At 42.0% G+C, this 16284-nt stretch overlaps 1 protein-coding gene across 1 annotated transcript in view; it reads right to left on the bottom strand.

Annotated features, from left to right (window-relative positions):
* Positions 1–733: 733 nt before the first annotated feature.
* The window catches only part of VIT (vitrin), a 39291-nt gene continuing 23740 nt past the window's right edge, over positions 734–16284 (bottom strand). The window contains exons 11-15 of the mRNA XM_070734118.1: positions 14591–14738; positions 7532–7635; positions 5154–5380; positions 3357–3870; positions 734–2484 (exon numbers count right to left, since the gene is read on the bottom strand). Coding sequence (XP_070590219.1) covers positions 2306–2484; positions 3357–3870; positions 5154–5380; positions 7532–7635; positions 14591–14738 — 1172 coding nt within the window. The 3' untranslated portion in view covers positions 734–2305. The remainder of the gene's footprint in view (positions 2485–3356; positions 3871–5153; positions 5381–7531; positions 7636–14590; positions 14739–16284) is intronic.

Raw genomic sequence — 16284 nt, 5'->3', positions numbered from 1 at the left:
CCGAGCTCGTAAGTCGATCAACTCGCATCTCGAACGAATGCCTTTAGACTTTGTTTTTTGCACCGAGATAACCAAAAGCAAGGATTCTTGCGCCACCTAGCGGAACCTCGGCTCATATCCCGAATTTGAGCTCGGGTGTCAAACAGAAATTTCACTCGCGTCACGGCTTGTAACTTGGAATACTCGCATGTGGAGCAGCATGTATGTAGAGGTACTACTGTAATTTGATAATGACTGGTTAGAGCCATTTCAGATATGTTTGAGATATTTTAATATTCACCTGTTATACTTAAAAGGATAATCCTAGAAATAAGGTGTTATTGAATTGTAGCATTCTTGATAACGTATAGTCATCATTCAGTGCATTATTTATTTGTTTTTTTGCTAAACTCATTCTACATTTGGATTGTTAGCCTGAAACAGAATTCTGATTATTCACAATTAATCAGAACAATAGTAATACCACTTAAGAATAATCCAGTAAAGTGTTCATTTGTAGGGTATGCATAATTCATATGGTTTCCATGCTGAAAACCTCATGGACCAATAATTTCATGCAATATAAGAGCATTTCGTAAGAAGCCTCAGGATCTGTTCAAGCATGTGAGGAATCATGATTTTTTTTGTTTGCCGCCTCTTTAAAAAAGAAAGTGAACAAGGCCGAGTGTGCATATGGCAGCCTCTTCTGAATACTCCCAAAGTTTCTTACATATTAAAACACTAAAAATTTTGCTTTTTCATTTAAAAAAATGTAACACCATTTTTGTAACTTTTATTGAAAAAAGTATCACAGTTTACAAAAAGCTATTCTAAGACAGAAGATGGAGCTTTGCTCCCTTTTGGATATACAAGTGCATAGGGAGAAGGCATAGAATTGAGAGTCACAAATTCATGTTTCATTCACAAAAAATACAAAGTTTTTTCAGTGGTCAACTGAATGTATCCTTTGCACCTGCCTTCACCAAGGGAAGCAAAGCAAAGATTATGGGCTAAAACATTTCAGAAGACAAAGAAATGAGGTAAAGAAAGCTGACATAACAATTACTGACCATTAAACACTAAGAAGTGCTCAAGTGACATTCCACTGTATACTTGTGAAATTGTTGGTTTTCCCATGAAAACTATCTAACGTAGCACAGTAATTCGTCTTTGTATGGGGTTCTAGAAAGTAGCCAGTTATCTTTTAAAAAACACACATTAGGAAATACTTATAAAATTACAATTAATGTTTGTTTTTGTACATTGGAAAAAATAAATATGAATATAACTATATAGTGTATTTCCTGAAATAGTTTTGTATGTCTCACTATTTGCAATGTCAAGAAACATGGATTAGAATGGTTCAGCTGAAATTCTCTCTCTCTCTATATATATATGTATAGAGTATTTTCACTTTCAAACTACTTTTTGAGACTTTCTCTATGGAAATCCTAGATAAGCAACAGGAAACTGTTATTAGGGCTCAACCTTTACTATTTAGTCTACTAAAGATAAAAAAGCTACTATAAATATTATTGTGTCTTAGAATTTAAATGCTAATAGTCATTTATTAGGGTTGTTTTTTTTAAAAGAAAACATTCCCAATGAGACTTACGAATAATTGGGTTTACCATGTTTGTAACAGTTGTCGAGATTAGTCAGCAGGCTACTCTCCTTACTTATATAACAATGAGTGGAAAATTCTGGCTATGCTGTCTTCATGAATGTAATAAGGAAAATAATGATGAACTTATCTATATTTATCTACCTTCCCCACAATTTGGGCTCATGTTACAGACTGGTATCCAATTGAAGCACATGAAATGTAAGTAAAGGCAAAATGCAATGTGCTGAAAACTATTCCTCCAGTACATTGTATATATTTAATGTGTCTTGTTTGTTGCTTATCATTTACATGACTGCCAACACCTTTAATTAATGGTTAGTATCCAAACTATTTTACAATATTCGTAAGTGATAAATCAGCCTGTTTCTTGCCTTCTCCACCACCCTTGGAAACAAATATTATCATTAACAAAGGTGGCTTTGAAGTCTTCTGAAATATTCCATGCCTTTCCTACTAAGAAATTAAATTCATTGACTCCAACTGATAATTTTAAACAAGTCGAAGGCTATTGGCTAATTTATTATCAAATCAGTTTATAAACCAGTAAGGGGAGATGCGGGAAGCATCACTCTACATCTTCTACTACGGTTATACTTGGAGAGCCGATATGAAATTATCCTTTAAGTAAAATTTCTCATCTGGCATTGCCTGACTTATTGGATGCAATTTTAGCGATGCAACCCTTGTAGCTGGATGCAATCAGTTCCGTGGCTGTGAATTAAACTCTGTACAAATGTTCTGAACAATCTTAGAAACGAATCTATAGAGTCTGTCAAACTCATCCACAAAGAATGAATGTTCCTTATCGGGGTCAGTTGCCACAGCTTCCAGTTCATCTTGGGCAGCCCATGCGATTCCTATCGAGTAAGCTATTACACCTGCAGGAGGAAAAATAGACCATAACAGATTAATGCCTTTTTTTTAAAAGGATGCTGCATTCGTATACATCTTCATAATAATCCAGATAGAATATGATTTAAGAAAAGATCTGTGCCTGTTCAAAAGGAGTAATGCAGGTCCTCATTATTTTACAATTGTGCTATTTTTATTTATTTTTTTAAAAAATGGTTTTCAAGTACACAGGACCCCATGCTGAATTTTCCATCAATTGAGAAAACAGTGAAAGAACAAAAGGAATTTTAAAAAACCCTTGAATTTGGTGTAATCAAAGAGCAATTTCCCACCCACTGTAACTTATGTTAAGTAAAATTGTGCTGTGCTTTCGATCCAGAATTGAACTGCTCCCAGTTCAGTACTTTCCAAAAGAAGTGGTGTCTTTTCTTAGACACCTCCTCCATTTAGATGTTCTCTCCCACCCCTACGATATGTCAGCAGTTTCTTACGGTGACAGTACACGTACTATACACAGCACCAGATATTCCAGGCCTAAAGGACCAAAGTCTTCAACAATTCCACCTAACCCAGGGGTAGGCAAAGTTGGTTCTTCTATGACTTGTGGAGTTCAACTCCCAGAATTCTTGAGCCAATCATGCTAGCTTGGGAATTCTGGGAATTGAAGTCCACATGTCATAGAAGAGCCAACTTTGCCTATCCCTGACCTAACTCAATTCAATTTGGTCCTCATACAATCCAAGAATGGCCTGTCAATTGTGGCTGTGGGGAAGTGGGAATACCAAACTTAATCTTAACTTGGATTTCAGGGTGGCCTAATTTAAATGCCTTCTTCAGATTAACAGCCCTAGGTCTGGGTAAACCTTTTTGAGATGAAAATATAACAATAGCCGATTACCATTTTGGTGTGCAGCTAAAGCTGGTCCCCTGACATCATCGTACGATCTGCCATCTGTAATCAAAATCATGATTTTCCGCTTGTTGGGTTTGGATTTGCTGAAGAGGTGCTCAAAGGCGAAGTTGATGGCTGCTCCAGTGCTGGTTCCTCCACTCCAATAGTTGATTCTTTTGATAGCGTTCAGCACCTCCTGCTTAGTGCTATACTTGCTAAAGTCAAATTCCAGTCTTTGTTCATAAGTGTATTGCACAGCTGCGATTCGGGTATCTGTATCGGAAATCTCAAACTCTTTGCTAATATTGGCTACAAATTGTAGAATGGTGCGGAAGTTACCTGTGCCAACACTGCTGGATCCATCAATGACAAACCCAATGTCGGCTGAATTTAGACAGGTTTTGCTGCAAGCCAGACGGTTAACATCACAGACTCGTTTCACTAAAGGCTGCACTACTTTGTACAAGGTAAACCAACTGGTGACATGAATGGAATAATATCCATTGGTCCGGCATACAGCCTAAATGATAAAATTTTATTTTAAAAAATGTAAAAAAGCTTTATACCATAATCAGATCACATGAAATTTCCATAGTAGACAATATGATTTCCCTCTGTTTACATGGTTTTGCTCATGAGTATAATTGCCAGGAAATAAATGTATACATATTATACATTTCTAGGTTTAATCTTGTAAATCTGGAGTTATTCCTATTTGCACCTGGTTTCCATCAGTGTTCCAAGATCTGAAAACTTAGCATTACAATTTTAAAATAGCTTTCTGCAAGCAAGCGGACCCAGATTGATGGGGGCAATATGCTACATTTGTAAACCTCTCAGCTGCTATCATTCACTTAACAAAAAGAAAGGGATTAAAATGGGGCAAAATTTACTTAATAGCTATCTTGCTTAGCAATGGTAATTTTTGAGCCCAATTGTAGTAACACAAGGACTATCTGTGTCTACTATCCAAAAACAGTTTTCATCAGCTTTGTTTTTAAATTTTAAAAAAAGTATGGAAACTCAATCGGACCAGAATATCTCTGAGACCGCCTTCTGCCGCACGAATCCCAGCGACTGATTAAATCCCACAGAGTGGGCCTTCTCCGGGTCCCGTCAACTAAACAATGTCCCCAGGGGAAGAGCCTTCTCTGTGGCGGCCCCGACTCTCTGGAACCAGCTCCCCCCAGGCCTATACAATTTATGTATGGTATGTTTGTACGTATGTCTGCTTAATAATGGGGTTTTTAAAATATTTTAAATTTTAAATTATTAGATTTGTTATGAACTGTTTTATTGTGTTGTGAGCCGCCCTGAGTCTATGGAGAGGGGCGGCATACAAATCTAATAAATAAATAAACAAACAAACAAACAAACAAATAAAATGTAAAATTGCATTATCACAATGCTTGGCAGAACTGAGTCCAGGACCATGAAGTAATTACTTTGGCAAAACGATCTGTAATCTGTTCTTCTCTGATTATGCCACATGTGTTAAAGTGACCAGACTTTATATTTTAGCAATAGCATTTAGACTTATATACCACTTCACAGTGGTTTACAGCCCTCTCTAAGCGGTTTACAGAGAGTAAGCATATTGCCCCCAACAATCTGGGTCCTCATTTTACCGACTTTGGAAGGCTGGCTGAGTCAACCTTGAGCCTACTGAGATTCGATCTGCCAAACTGCTGGCAGCCGGTGATCAGCAGAAGTAGCTTGCAGTACTGCACTCTAACCACTGCACCACCGAGGCTCTTTAAGGATAATACACGCACACTCCAAAATCTGCCACTTTATTCTTACCTTGTCCACAAAGTTTGTCTCAATGACATTTTTCTTTTCATTTTCATCGGGTCCTTCAATGGTGATGAAGAAAATGTTAATGCCAGACTCCCGTGCCAGCCTGGAGGCTTCTTCTACCTTGTCAGTGGGCCATCCATCCACCAACACTACAGCCACATTGGGGGCACCCCCTCGGTTGCCATTGGCATCTTCAAAGTAATTTTTGTTAACAAAGGACAAAGCTTTTCCTATGTCAGAGGGGAAAGATTGCAGTAAATCTTTAAAAATCAAGCTCCTGTGTATTTACTTGGCATTGTATTGCATGTTATTAAGACTAAAAGTGATAAAACATTTTGCCGCATGAATCCCAGCAACCGATTAGGTCCCACAGAGTGGGCCTTCTCCGGGTCCCATCAACTAAACAATGTCGGTTGGCGGGCCCCAGGGGAAGAGCCTTCTCTGTGGCGGCCCCGACTCTCTGGAACCAACTCCCCCCAGAGATTAGAACTGCCCCTACTCTCCCTGCCTTTCGTAAACTCCTTAAAACCCACCTTTGTCGTCAGGCATGGGGGAACTGAATCACCTCCCCCGGACATGTACAATTTATGCATGGTATGTTTGTGTGTATGTTTGTTTAGTAAATGGGTTTTTTAAAATATTTTAAATTATATTTAGATTTGTCATGAATTGTTGTATCCTGCTGTGAGCCGCCCCGAGTCTGCGGAGAGGGGCGGCATACAAAACAAACAAACAAACAAACAAACAAACAAACAAATAAATAAATAAATAAATAAATAAAAAACAGAGGACAAAAGCAAGCCCCAATCCAAAAACCTCTATTTACAAGACTGTCTCCTGCGGCATATCTCCCAGAGACCAATAAGAGCTCGTAGCGTTGGTCTCCTCCAGGTCCTGTCAACTAAACTGCAGGTTGGGGGGTCCAAGGGGGAGGGCCTTCTCTGTGGCTGCCCCGGCTCTATGGAACCAACTTTCCCCAATATCCGTACTGCTCCTACCCTACCTGCCTTTCGCAAGGCCATGAAGAACTGGCTTTGCTGGCAGGCCTGGGGGCCATAAATTTACATTTTCGATGGCCAATTGTATTTATGGTGTGTATGCATATGAGTGTGATTGCTATTTTTTATAGTTTGTTAGATAATGTTCAACTTCTTTTACTGTTTTGTATCTATTTATATTGTACTCATACTATTGTTGTAAGCCGCCCTGAGTCCTTCGGGATTGGGCGGCATAGAAGTCGAATAAACAAATAAATAAATGAATAAGCCAATGCCAAGATGCAGCAGATCAATAGGAAACTTCTTATTGACAGGCTCATTTAGACTGTAAAACAATTATCTACACTGTGATTTTGATAGGAATGCATGCTCGGGTAGAAATGTGAATAGAAATAGCATTCATCCTGAAACAACAGCTGAAATAAACTCTCTGCCTACATTATAATGGAAATATTCATAGCCATTAAAAACCTATGATGCAAATAATTTTCTCAACCAAATGTGTCTGAGACTACAGATGTATATCAGCATCACATACACCTCTAATAATCTTACTCCATTCTGTTTCTACAGAAACTACTTGAATTTGTGGCAAGATGAAGGGCTCTACAATATCTCATGCTAAATTTTAGAAGCTGGAAAATAATACAGTTCTAGCATTTATTGTTTGAAATTCCTAGGGCAGTGATGGTGAACCTAGGCACAGGTGGCACAGGTGGCACACGGAGCCATATCTGCTGGCGTGTGAGCCGTTGCCCTAGCTCAGCTCCAACATGCATGTGTGTGCCGGCCAGCTGATTTTTGGCTCACACAGAGGCTCTGGGAGGGCTTTTATGGCTTCAGAGAGCCTCTGGGGGGATGGTGGAGGGCGTTTTTACCCTCCCCTGGCTCCAGGGAAGCCTTTGGAGCCTGGGGAGGGCGAAAGCCTACTGGGCCCACTAGAAGTTGGGAAATAGGCCATTTTCAACCTCCAGAAGGCCTCCGTGAGGAAAGGGAACCTGTTTTTGCCCTCCCCAGGCATTGAATTATGGGTTTGGGCACTCGCGCATGCACAATAGCGCACACACATGCTCTTTCAGCACCCGAGGAAAAAAAGGCTCGCCATCACTGCCCTAGGGCAATCAATGGTGATGCCAAAATATTCTATTCCACTGTATGAGTTTCCTCATACAGAGGAATGGGATGTATCTTTACATTGACTCCATCTTTCAGAATTCAACACTGTTGATTTGGAAAACATATTTCCTCTCCCAAAATCAGAAAAGACAGGCTAGAATAAATGCAGCAGGTGAGGATCTTGAGCCGAACCTATTAAGAAACAATAACTTCAGATCTTGACATCTGATTCTTAAGCAGATTTGGTATCATATATCAGCTACCTACCAACATTTGATAAGCCTCCTTTTTGGGATATTTTCTCAATGGCATTTTTTAAGTCCTTGGTATTTGCATAGGCCTTCAAGTTAAATTCAATAGAAGGGTTATCGCTGTGTGTAAAACAAAGAGAAAGAAGTATGAAAAACCTAGAATTAATGGCACCCCATTAATGAAAGTAAATGAAGTCAATTTTCAGATATTTTTTTCCAAGCAAAGAATTATATGCACAAATAATTCCTGAATGCTAAAGTTTATGCTTTTACATGTCAAAATTGTTACTTCTAAACAATTAGATTTCCGTGGGCAATTTTAGAGATGATTTTTAAAAAGCAGAAGATAAAACTTTCTGTATAATAATTCATTAACAATTAAAAACAATGTACTATTATTACTAATAATTTGTGATGAATTATTAATAACATAGTAATAATTAATAGTAATAGTAAATTATTAATACTAAATTGTTTGAATTGTTTAATAATTCATATTGAATTATTAAATTACTATTTGCTTCCATCTGCTAATTCCATCTTGTTCAGCCTTTCAAATAACTGGAGATCAGCTCTTTGGTTTAATAACAGAATACCTACTTAATTTTACATAAGTTTATTAGTAGCCTTGTTTTGTTTTTCATGTTGGAACTTGAGATGGTCCTTCTTCAAGGCATTTCATTAAACTTTCTTTGAACGCATTATCACATGACACAAAAACATGTCCTGACCCATGTTTTGTGCCTAAGAGCTTGGTGTACCACGTGGCACAGAACTCCCTGTAAACCGAGCCCACAAACTTGCTTTCTTTCCTTCTCTTCCCCACAGCTTAGAATCCTTATATCTATGAAATGTATCCAGGAAATTATCACACTATATAAAGATCAAAGTTAAATTTTGGATAGCTGGAATTGGGGATTAACCTGTTTAATTTTATATCTATTTTTTAAAAATCTATTCTGATACCCAGCTATTTTAAAATTGGGTTGTATACACACACACACACACACACACACACACACACACAATGCATATTTATTATTCCAATACATTCATAACATAAAAAAGTTAAATTTTTGTTGTGAGCCGCTCCGAGTCCTCGGAGAGGGACAGCATACAAATCTAATAAATTATTATTATTAGATTTAATAAATTATTATTATTGTTGTTGTTATTGTTGTTGTTATTGTTGTTGTTATTATTATTATTATTATGTCAGTACAACACAGCAAACAAGATCACTATGCTGGATTTCGTATTTCATCACCAGTCGGGCGCTTCCCAAGCACCTAGGACTGCGTGATGTAGCGGCGAATTATGTTTGCCGATCACAGTAAAGCGGCCTTTTGCAATTGACAGATGGAGATTTTGTCAATTCCGATGGTTTTCAAATGTCCACTGAGATCCTTTGGTACTGCGCCCAGCGTGCCAAGTACCACTGGGACCACTTTCACTGGCTTATGCCAGAGTCGTTGCAGCTCGATTTTTAGATCTTCGTATTTCACTAATTTCTCTAGCTGCTTCTCCTCAATTCTGCTGTCCCCTGGGATTGTGATGTCGATGATCCATACTTTCTTTTTCTCCATGATCACAATGTCTGGTGTGTTATGCTTCAGAATTCAGTCAGTCTGAAGTTGGAAGTCCCACAGTATTATTATTATTATTATTATTATTATTATTATTATTATTATTATTATTATCATCATCATCATCATCATCATCATCATCATCATCATCATTATCATCATCATCAAATATAAATAAAATGAACAAATTGAAAATAAGGTATCCCAAATGAACAATATTTAAAGAAAAAAAATACTGATTATGTATAAGTTGCCCTCTCTGCTATTTTTTATGACATTCTATTGGAACTCTTGGATATATCTGGTTACTGCCAAAGAAAGAACATTAATTTATGACTTTAAAAAAAAAACCTTTGGCCTTCCTGAAGAGTTACATCTACTTTTAGGGTATAATATTTAAAACACAAGAGAAGAAATGAGTGCCTGCCTCGTCCCATTATTGACCAATGCTCTGTTATGATCTGTTAGCAAATCTAAAGTCAGATATTCTCCTAAGATGGAGGAACATCTGAGACGCTCAGCTTGGGGGCGTGTGAGAGCCGCTGCGACCTGGGCGTCACCCGAGGAGTCCAGCCCAGCTGAGAAACTGGAGGGGGCTGCTGGCGGCTATTTAAGATCCTAAGACGCCAGAAACGCCGAGGAACATCTGAGACGCTCAGCGTGGGGGCGGGTGAGAGCCGCTGCGACCTGGGCGTCACCCGAGGAGTCCAGACCAGCTGAGAACCAAAGGGGACTGCTGGCGGAGGTGGCCTGGATCAGATCAGACACCTTACCGGACAAGGCAGACCTCAGACGCCAGGACGCCAAATGGTGGGGGCACCTGGCGTCGAAGAGGATGCTGCCTGGCAGTGGAACCTGAATTACCAACCATTATGGGGACCATCTGTGTCGGAACCACTTCTGCCGGGATCATGTGGAGGCTGCTCAGAAGAGGTTTGAGAGTCGTATGGAGCCACGGAGGGTGTGGGGATTCGGAGATGTCGCCCAATAGGACTATTAGCACTTGGGGGGAAACTGGGACGACCAGCGATTATTGGGACTGTTACAGGGAGAGAACTTGGAATAATCCCAAATAAGGCAAGAGACAGATCCTGGAGTGCCGGCCAATGGCAGCTGCCAGCACTGAGAAGTCCATTCTATTATTACACTTTAAGACTAAGACATTGGCTTTAAGACACTTTAAGCCACTTTAAGACTAAGACATCAGCCAACCTGGAGTTTGGTTCCCTTGTGCTGCTGTGTTCCCTTCATTAATTTATATTTTCTATTTGATACTATTTTTTAGCGTTTTTAGTGTTTTTAAATTGCTATTAATTGCTATTTTAAATTGTTATTAATTTAATCAATTTTTAATATAATTGGGAGTTCTAAATTAATGGATGATTGGGATAAATATACTTGTGGGTATGAATGGAATGACTGGTATGATTGGGTTGGTGGGGGTGGGTGGGGTTATGGTATGGATGAGATGATTAATAATAGTATGAATGAGAGATTTGGCCCACCTGACGCTCGGGAGACAGGAGAGGAAGGGGCACTGATCTCTGGGGTGGCAGAGGGTCGGAATATTCCAGTGTTGCTGGGGAGAGGCAGATATGGCGGGGGCCACAGAGTTAGCCGTTCCAGGGGAACGAGGGATCGTTGCTTAATAACGGTCCCTTGTTCTGGCTCTGTGAGCCCAATCTTGGGTACTGGTGATGAGTGTAACTCTGGCCCTGGGCTCAGGTTGCTGCTGCTTAATGCCAGGTCGGTGGTAAATAAAGCTCTCCTCATCCGGGATTTGATCCTGGATGAGGAGGCCGACCTGGCATGTATTACTGAAACTTGGCTGGGCCCAGAGGGAGGTGTTCCTCTCTCTGAAATCTGCCCAGCCGGGTTTCAGATATGGCATCAACCTCGACCCCAGGGAAGGGGGGGAGGAGTGGCTATTATAGCCAGGGAGAGCCTTTGCCTGCGTAGACTCATTGCTCCGGAAATTGCGGGTTGCGAGTCTCTCTTGCTGAAGTTGGACTTAGGGGTTCAGGTGGGCTTATTTCTCACGTACCTGCCTCCCAGCTGCGTGTCAAAAGACCTGCCTGTGCTGCTCGAGGAGGTAGCCGGGTTGGTGGTGGAGTTCCCCGGACTCATTGTCCTGGGGGACTTCAACCTGCCGTCACTTGGCGAAACCTCTGGGTTGGCACAGGAGTTCATGGCCACCATGACAGCCATGGACCTGACCCAAGTAGTACAGGGTCCAACTCACGAGGGAGGGCACGCACCTGACATGGTATTCCTTTCCGAGCAATTGAGTAATGGTCTGAGATTAAGGGGCTTAGAAGTGTTGCCTTTGTCATGGTCAGACCATTTTCTACTACGGCTTGACTTCCTGGCTCCAATCCTTCCCCGCAGGGAGGCGGAACCAATGAAGATGTTCCGCCCCAGACGCCTGATGGACCCAGAGGGCTTTCAGACGGCGCTTGGGGTTATTCCAGAGGCACTCGTCCACAGTTCAGCGGAGTCTCTTGCAGAGGCCTGGAACAGGGCTGCTGCGGAGGCTCTTGACCGGATTGCGCCTTTGCGACCTCTCCATGGCGCTAGACCCCGTAGAGCCCCATGGTTCAACGAGGAGCTCCGGGAGTTGAAACGCCAAAAGAGACGTCTAGAGAAGCGATGGAGGAAGAGTAGGTCTGAATCTGATCGAACACTTGTAAGAGCTTTTATTAAGACTTACAAAGTGGCGCTCAAGGCGGCAAGATGCGCGTACCATGCCGCCTTGATTGCATCAGCGGAATCCCGCCCGGCCGCTCTGTTTAGGGTGACCCGCTCCCTTCTTAACCAGGGGGGAGTTGGGGAGCCCTTGCAGAGTAGTGCCGCGGATTTTAACACGTTTTTCGCTGATAAAGTCGCTCAGATCCGGGCCGACCTCGACTCCAATTGTAAAACAGAGTCGACTGACAACGAGTCAGTCGAGGTGACTGGGGCACGTACTTGTCCACCTGTCTGGGAAGAGTTTGATCTGGTGACACCTGATGAAGTGGACAAGGCCATTGGAGCTGTGAGTTCCGCCACCTGCTTACTGGATCCTTGTCCCTCCTGGTTGGTCTCGGCCAGCAGGGAGGTGACACGGAGCTGGGCCCAGGAGATTACCAACGCTTCCTTGGGGAGGGGAGTTTTTCCAACACTCTATAAAGAAGCGCTCGTGCGCCCCCTCCTCAAGAAGCCTTCCCTGGACCCAGCCGTACTTAATAACTATCATCCAGTCTCCAACCTTCCCTTTATGGGGAAGGTTGTTGAGAAGGTGGTGGCACTCCAGCTCCAGCGGTCCTTGGAAGAAGCCGATTATCTAGGTCCCCAGCAGTCGGGTTTCAGGCCCGGTTACAGCACGGAAACCGCTTTGGTCGCGTTGATGGATGATCTCTGGCGGGCCCGGGTTTATCCTCTGTCCTGGTGCTCCTCGACCTCTCAGCGGCTTTTGATACCATCGACCATGGTATCCTTCGGCACCGGCTGGAGGGGTTGGGGGTGGGAGGCACTGTTCTTCAGTGGTTCTCCTCCTACCTCTCTGGCCGGTCGCAGTCGGTGTTAGTGGGGGGTCAGAGGTCGGCTCCGAGGTCTCTCCCTTGTGGGGTGCCTCAGGGGTCGGTCCTCTCCCCCCTACTATTCACCATCTACATGAAACCGCTGGGTGAGATCATCCAAGGACATGGGGTGAGGTATCATCAATATGCTGATGATACCCAGCTTTACATCTCCACCCCATGCCCAGTCAACGAAGCGGTGGAAGTGATGTGCCGGTGCCTGGAGGCTGTTGGGGCCTGGATGGGTGTCAACAGACTCAAACTCAACCCGGATAAGACGGAGTGGCTGTGGGTTTTGCCTCCCAAGGACAATCCCACCTGTCCGTCCATTACCCTGTGGGGGAATTATTGACCCCCTCAGAGAGGGTCCGCAACTTGGGCGTCCTCCTCGATCCACAGCTCACATTAGAAAACCATCTCTCAGCTGTGGCGAGGGGGGCGTTTGCCCAGGTTTGCCTGGTGCACCAGTTGCGGCCCTATCTGGACCGGGACTCATTGCTCACAGTCACTTATGCCCTCATCACCTCGAGGTTCGAGTACTGTAACGCTCTCTACATGGGGCTACCTTTGAAAAGTGTTCGGAAACTTCAGATCGTGCAAAATGCAGCTGCGAGAGCAGTCATGGGCTTATCTAGGTATGCCCATGTTTCACCATCACTCCACAGTCTGCATTGGCTGCCGATCAATTTCCGGTGACAATTCAAAGTGTTGGTTATGACCTTTAAAGCCCTTCATGGCATTGGACCAGAATATCTCCAAGACCGCCTCCTGCCGCACGAATCCCAGCGACCGATTAGGTCCCACAGAGTGGGCCTTCTCCGGGTCCCGTCAACTAAACAATGTCGGTTGGCGGGCCCCAGGGTAAGAGCCTTCTCTGTGGCGGCACCGGCTCTCTGGAACCAACTCCCCCCGGAGATTAGAACTGCCCCTACTCTCCTTGCCTTCCGTAAACTCCTTAAAACCCACCTTTGCCGTCAGGCATGGGGGAATTGAAACATCTCCCCCTGGGCATGTTTAATTTATACATGGTATGCTTGTGTGTGTGTCTGTTAGTTTATGGGGTTTTTTAAATTTCTAAATATTTTAATTAATTGCATTATTTATGATTTGTTTCACTTGTTGTGAGCCGCCCCGAGTCTTCGGAGAGGGGCGGCATACAAATCCAAATAATAAAATAAATAAATAAATAAATAAATCCATAACAATTCATGAAATAGGAGTTAGAAAAGGAGTTAACAAATTTTTCAAGTTTATTTATACTTATTTTTGTAGGTGCTTGTGTGTATATGTGTCATGTGTGTGTGTGTATGATACACATTCTAAAATCTATATCATCTTCTGAAATATACAGGGGGTGGACACAAAAATGGAAACACCTTGCAGCTCTTCCGTGGAATCGAGATTTGTGAAGCTCCCTTCGAACAATTTTTGTGGAAACTGGGTTCTGTACGTGTCTATTGAGCTCTGCAGTGATTTTAGGAGCTGTGGTCTTGCAATCCGCTCTAACAATTTGCTTTAGGGTCCAACGGTCTCTCTCAGAAAACTCAGACCAGACCTGTGCTTGGCTGAGGACGTTTTCCCTTCTCTTTCAAAAGCAGTCATGACTTTTGAGACATGACCTCTTGAAACGCCAAACATTCGGGCACTTTTTGTTACACTAGCGCCTGCCATTCGAGCACCAACAATTTGACTTCTTAGAAAGTCGGAGAGGTCTGCCATTTCTAGAAGGTTATAACCCATTTCCTTAAATTCCTGAAAAAAAAAAAGGTAGTTAAAAAAACATATCAAATAACAGAATTTAAAAACAACATTAAAATATGTCAAATCTTGATTGATTTGAACATGTTCAAACATTATGATGCCAAAAAGTCAAGTGTTTCCAGTTTTTTGTCCACCCCCTGTATGCTTTTTATAAAAACAATGCATTCTTACCCATACTGAACAATGCCCATGAGAGGCCCTATTGGACCAACATCCAAAGCTTGAGATACATCTCTGAGGAATTGTTTCTGGATCTGAAAACGGCGCCTGCCAATGCTCCAGCTCCCATCTATCAAGAAGGCTAAATCAATTTTGCAATCTAGGAAAATAAATGAGATTAAATACATCAAAATATATATTAGAAGAGTTTGGGACTATTTCTATTATATGTTCTATATTAAGATCATAACACCTCATTTATCTCTCAAATGCTCTGCCCATCAGTATTTGTGGTTAAAATCATGTTTGCAAGTGTTCACAGGAGACAGAAAGTGAAGGGTAACCAGGATTGTGGCCTAATTTCACAGGATACATTAGAGCAATAAACAGCCATCCCAATAACTTTTTCACAGCATCTGTTCTGCCGTGCAGTACTCTGATGATTTTTTTTAACCAACAGCGAAATTGCAGGGACATACATCTGGTGTGTTGCAGATCTTTGAGCACACTAGGGGTAGTCACAGATTTAAGTAATCAATGATGATTCAGAAACAAAGGATTCCAGTGTTGGATCCAATTGCTTGAAGAACTATTGGTATGTCTTTTTGCCAGAGGGGGAAGAAGAGGAAGCTAATTTCTTCATCCTTGTGGTCCTATATGGACCCTGAAGATTCTTCTGATTTTTCATACTGTTGGGTATTTTGGTTACTATTAATATTATTAGTATTAGCAGCGTTCAGCTGGCTTAATTTGCAGTGGATTTAGCATGGCAAGAAATCAACACATGGCTCAGAATCCCATTTGATAGCAATGAATGATCACTCCGTCATAAAGATGAAAAGTACAATCTTTACTTACAATTCTGTTGATTCATGCAATTACAGATTGCAGGCAGATAAGCTTATATTCCAGTCTATATTAATAACGTCTGGATGGTCCCATGTGTGAGGATGGCTTTGGATTTCATCTCACACGTGTCCTCAGCCAAGGACAATGGAGCACACAGGAGGTAGAAGGAGGTGGAAAGAAGGGTCAGGAGGGCCGAAAAGGGGATCAGAAGGGGGGAGCATCTACTCTGCAGAAGTTTATATAGTCTGTAGAGTACCTGCCCCTTTTGATCATCAAAAGGTGACACGCTGGTCTGTTAATTGCGACCTGACCATAGAGATGTATTTACAAGACAGTGCAAGCATGTAGTAGAGTGGTGAAACCCAACACATACAACATGGGAAGTAGAACAAAGTTTGCAGGAGAAAAGAGAAACTGCCTTTGCCTTTGTTGGATTGAGCTCATTCTACAAAGTAAGTTTTTCTATTTACTGAACAATTAATCTGCAACCAGCCCATAAAGCTGTGGGTGAGATTTTGAAACTAACTATGCTTTACACCTACTAATTTATCATAATAGGAAGAATGCTACGATTTTTTTTCTTAATTTCTTCTGACTTCCTAATGATGGAGATTACTTATTCATGCCATTCAGCTCACCCACGAACAGAATTTAAGTTTAGTCCAGGAATAGCTTAGCTATGTAAAACAGTTTTATTGCTGCGTAGGTCATCCAAAGCCCTTCTCTAAGAGAGATGGATGATAAGAAGTGTCGAAGATTGAAGTCAAAAGGAGAAGGGGATGATAGAGATGGTTAGATAGTGTCATCGATGCATGAACATGAATTGGGCAAACTCTGGGAGACAGTGGAAGACAAGG

The sequence above is a fragment of the Erythrolamprus reginae genome, chromosome 1, assembly GCF_031021105.1.
Source record: "Erythrolamprus reginae isolate rEryReg1 chromosome 1, rEryReg1.hap1, whole genome shotgun sequence".
Classification (NCBI taxonomy): domain Eukaryota; kingdom Metazoa; phylum Chordata; class Lepidosauria; order Squamata; family Dipsadidae; genus Erythrolamprus; species Erythrolamprus reginae.
This window is presented reverse-complemented; position numbering and strand designations above follow the sequence as displayed.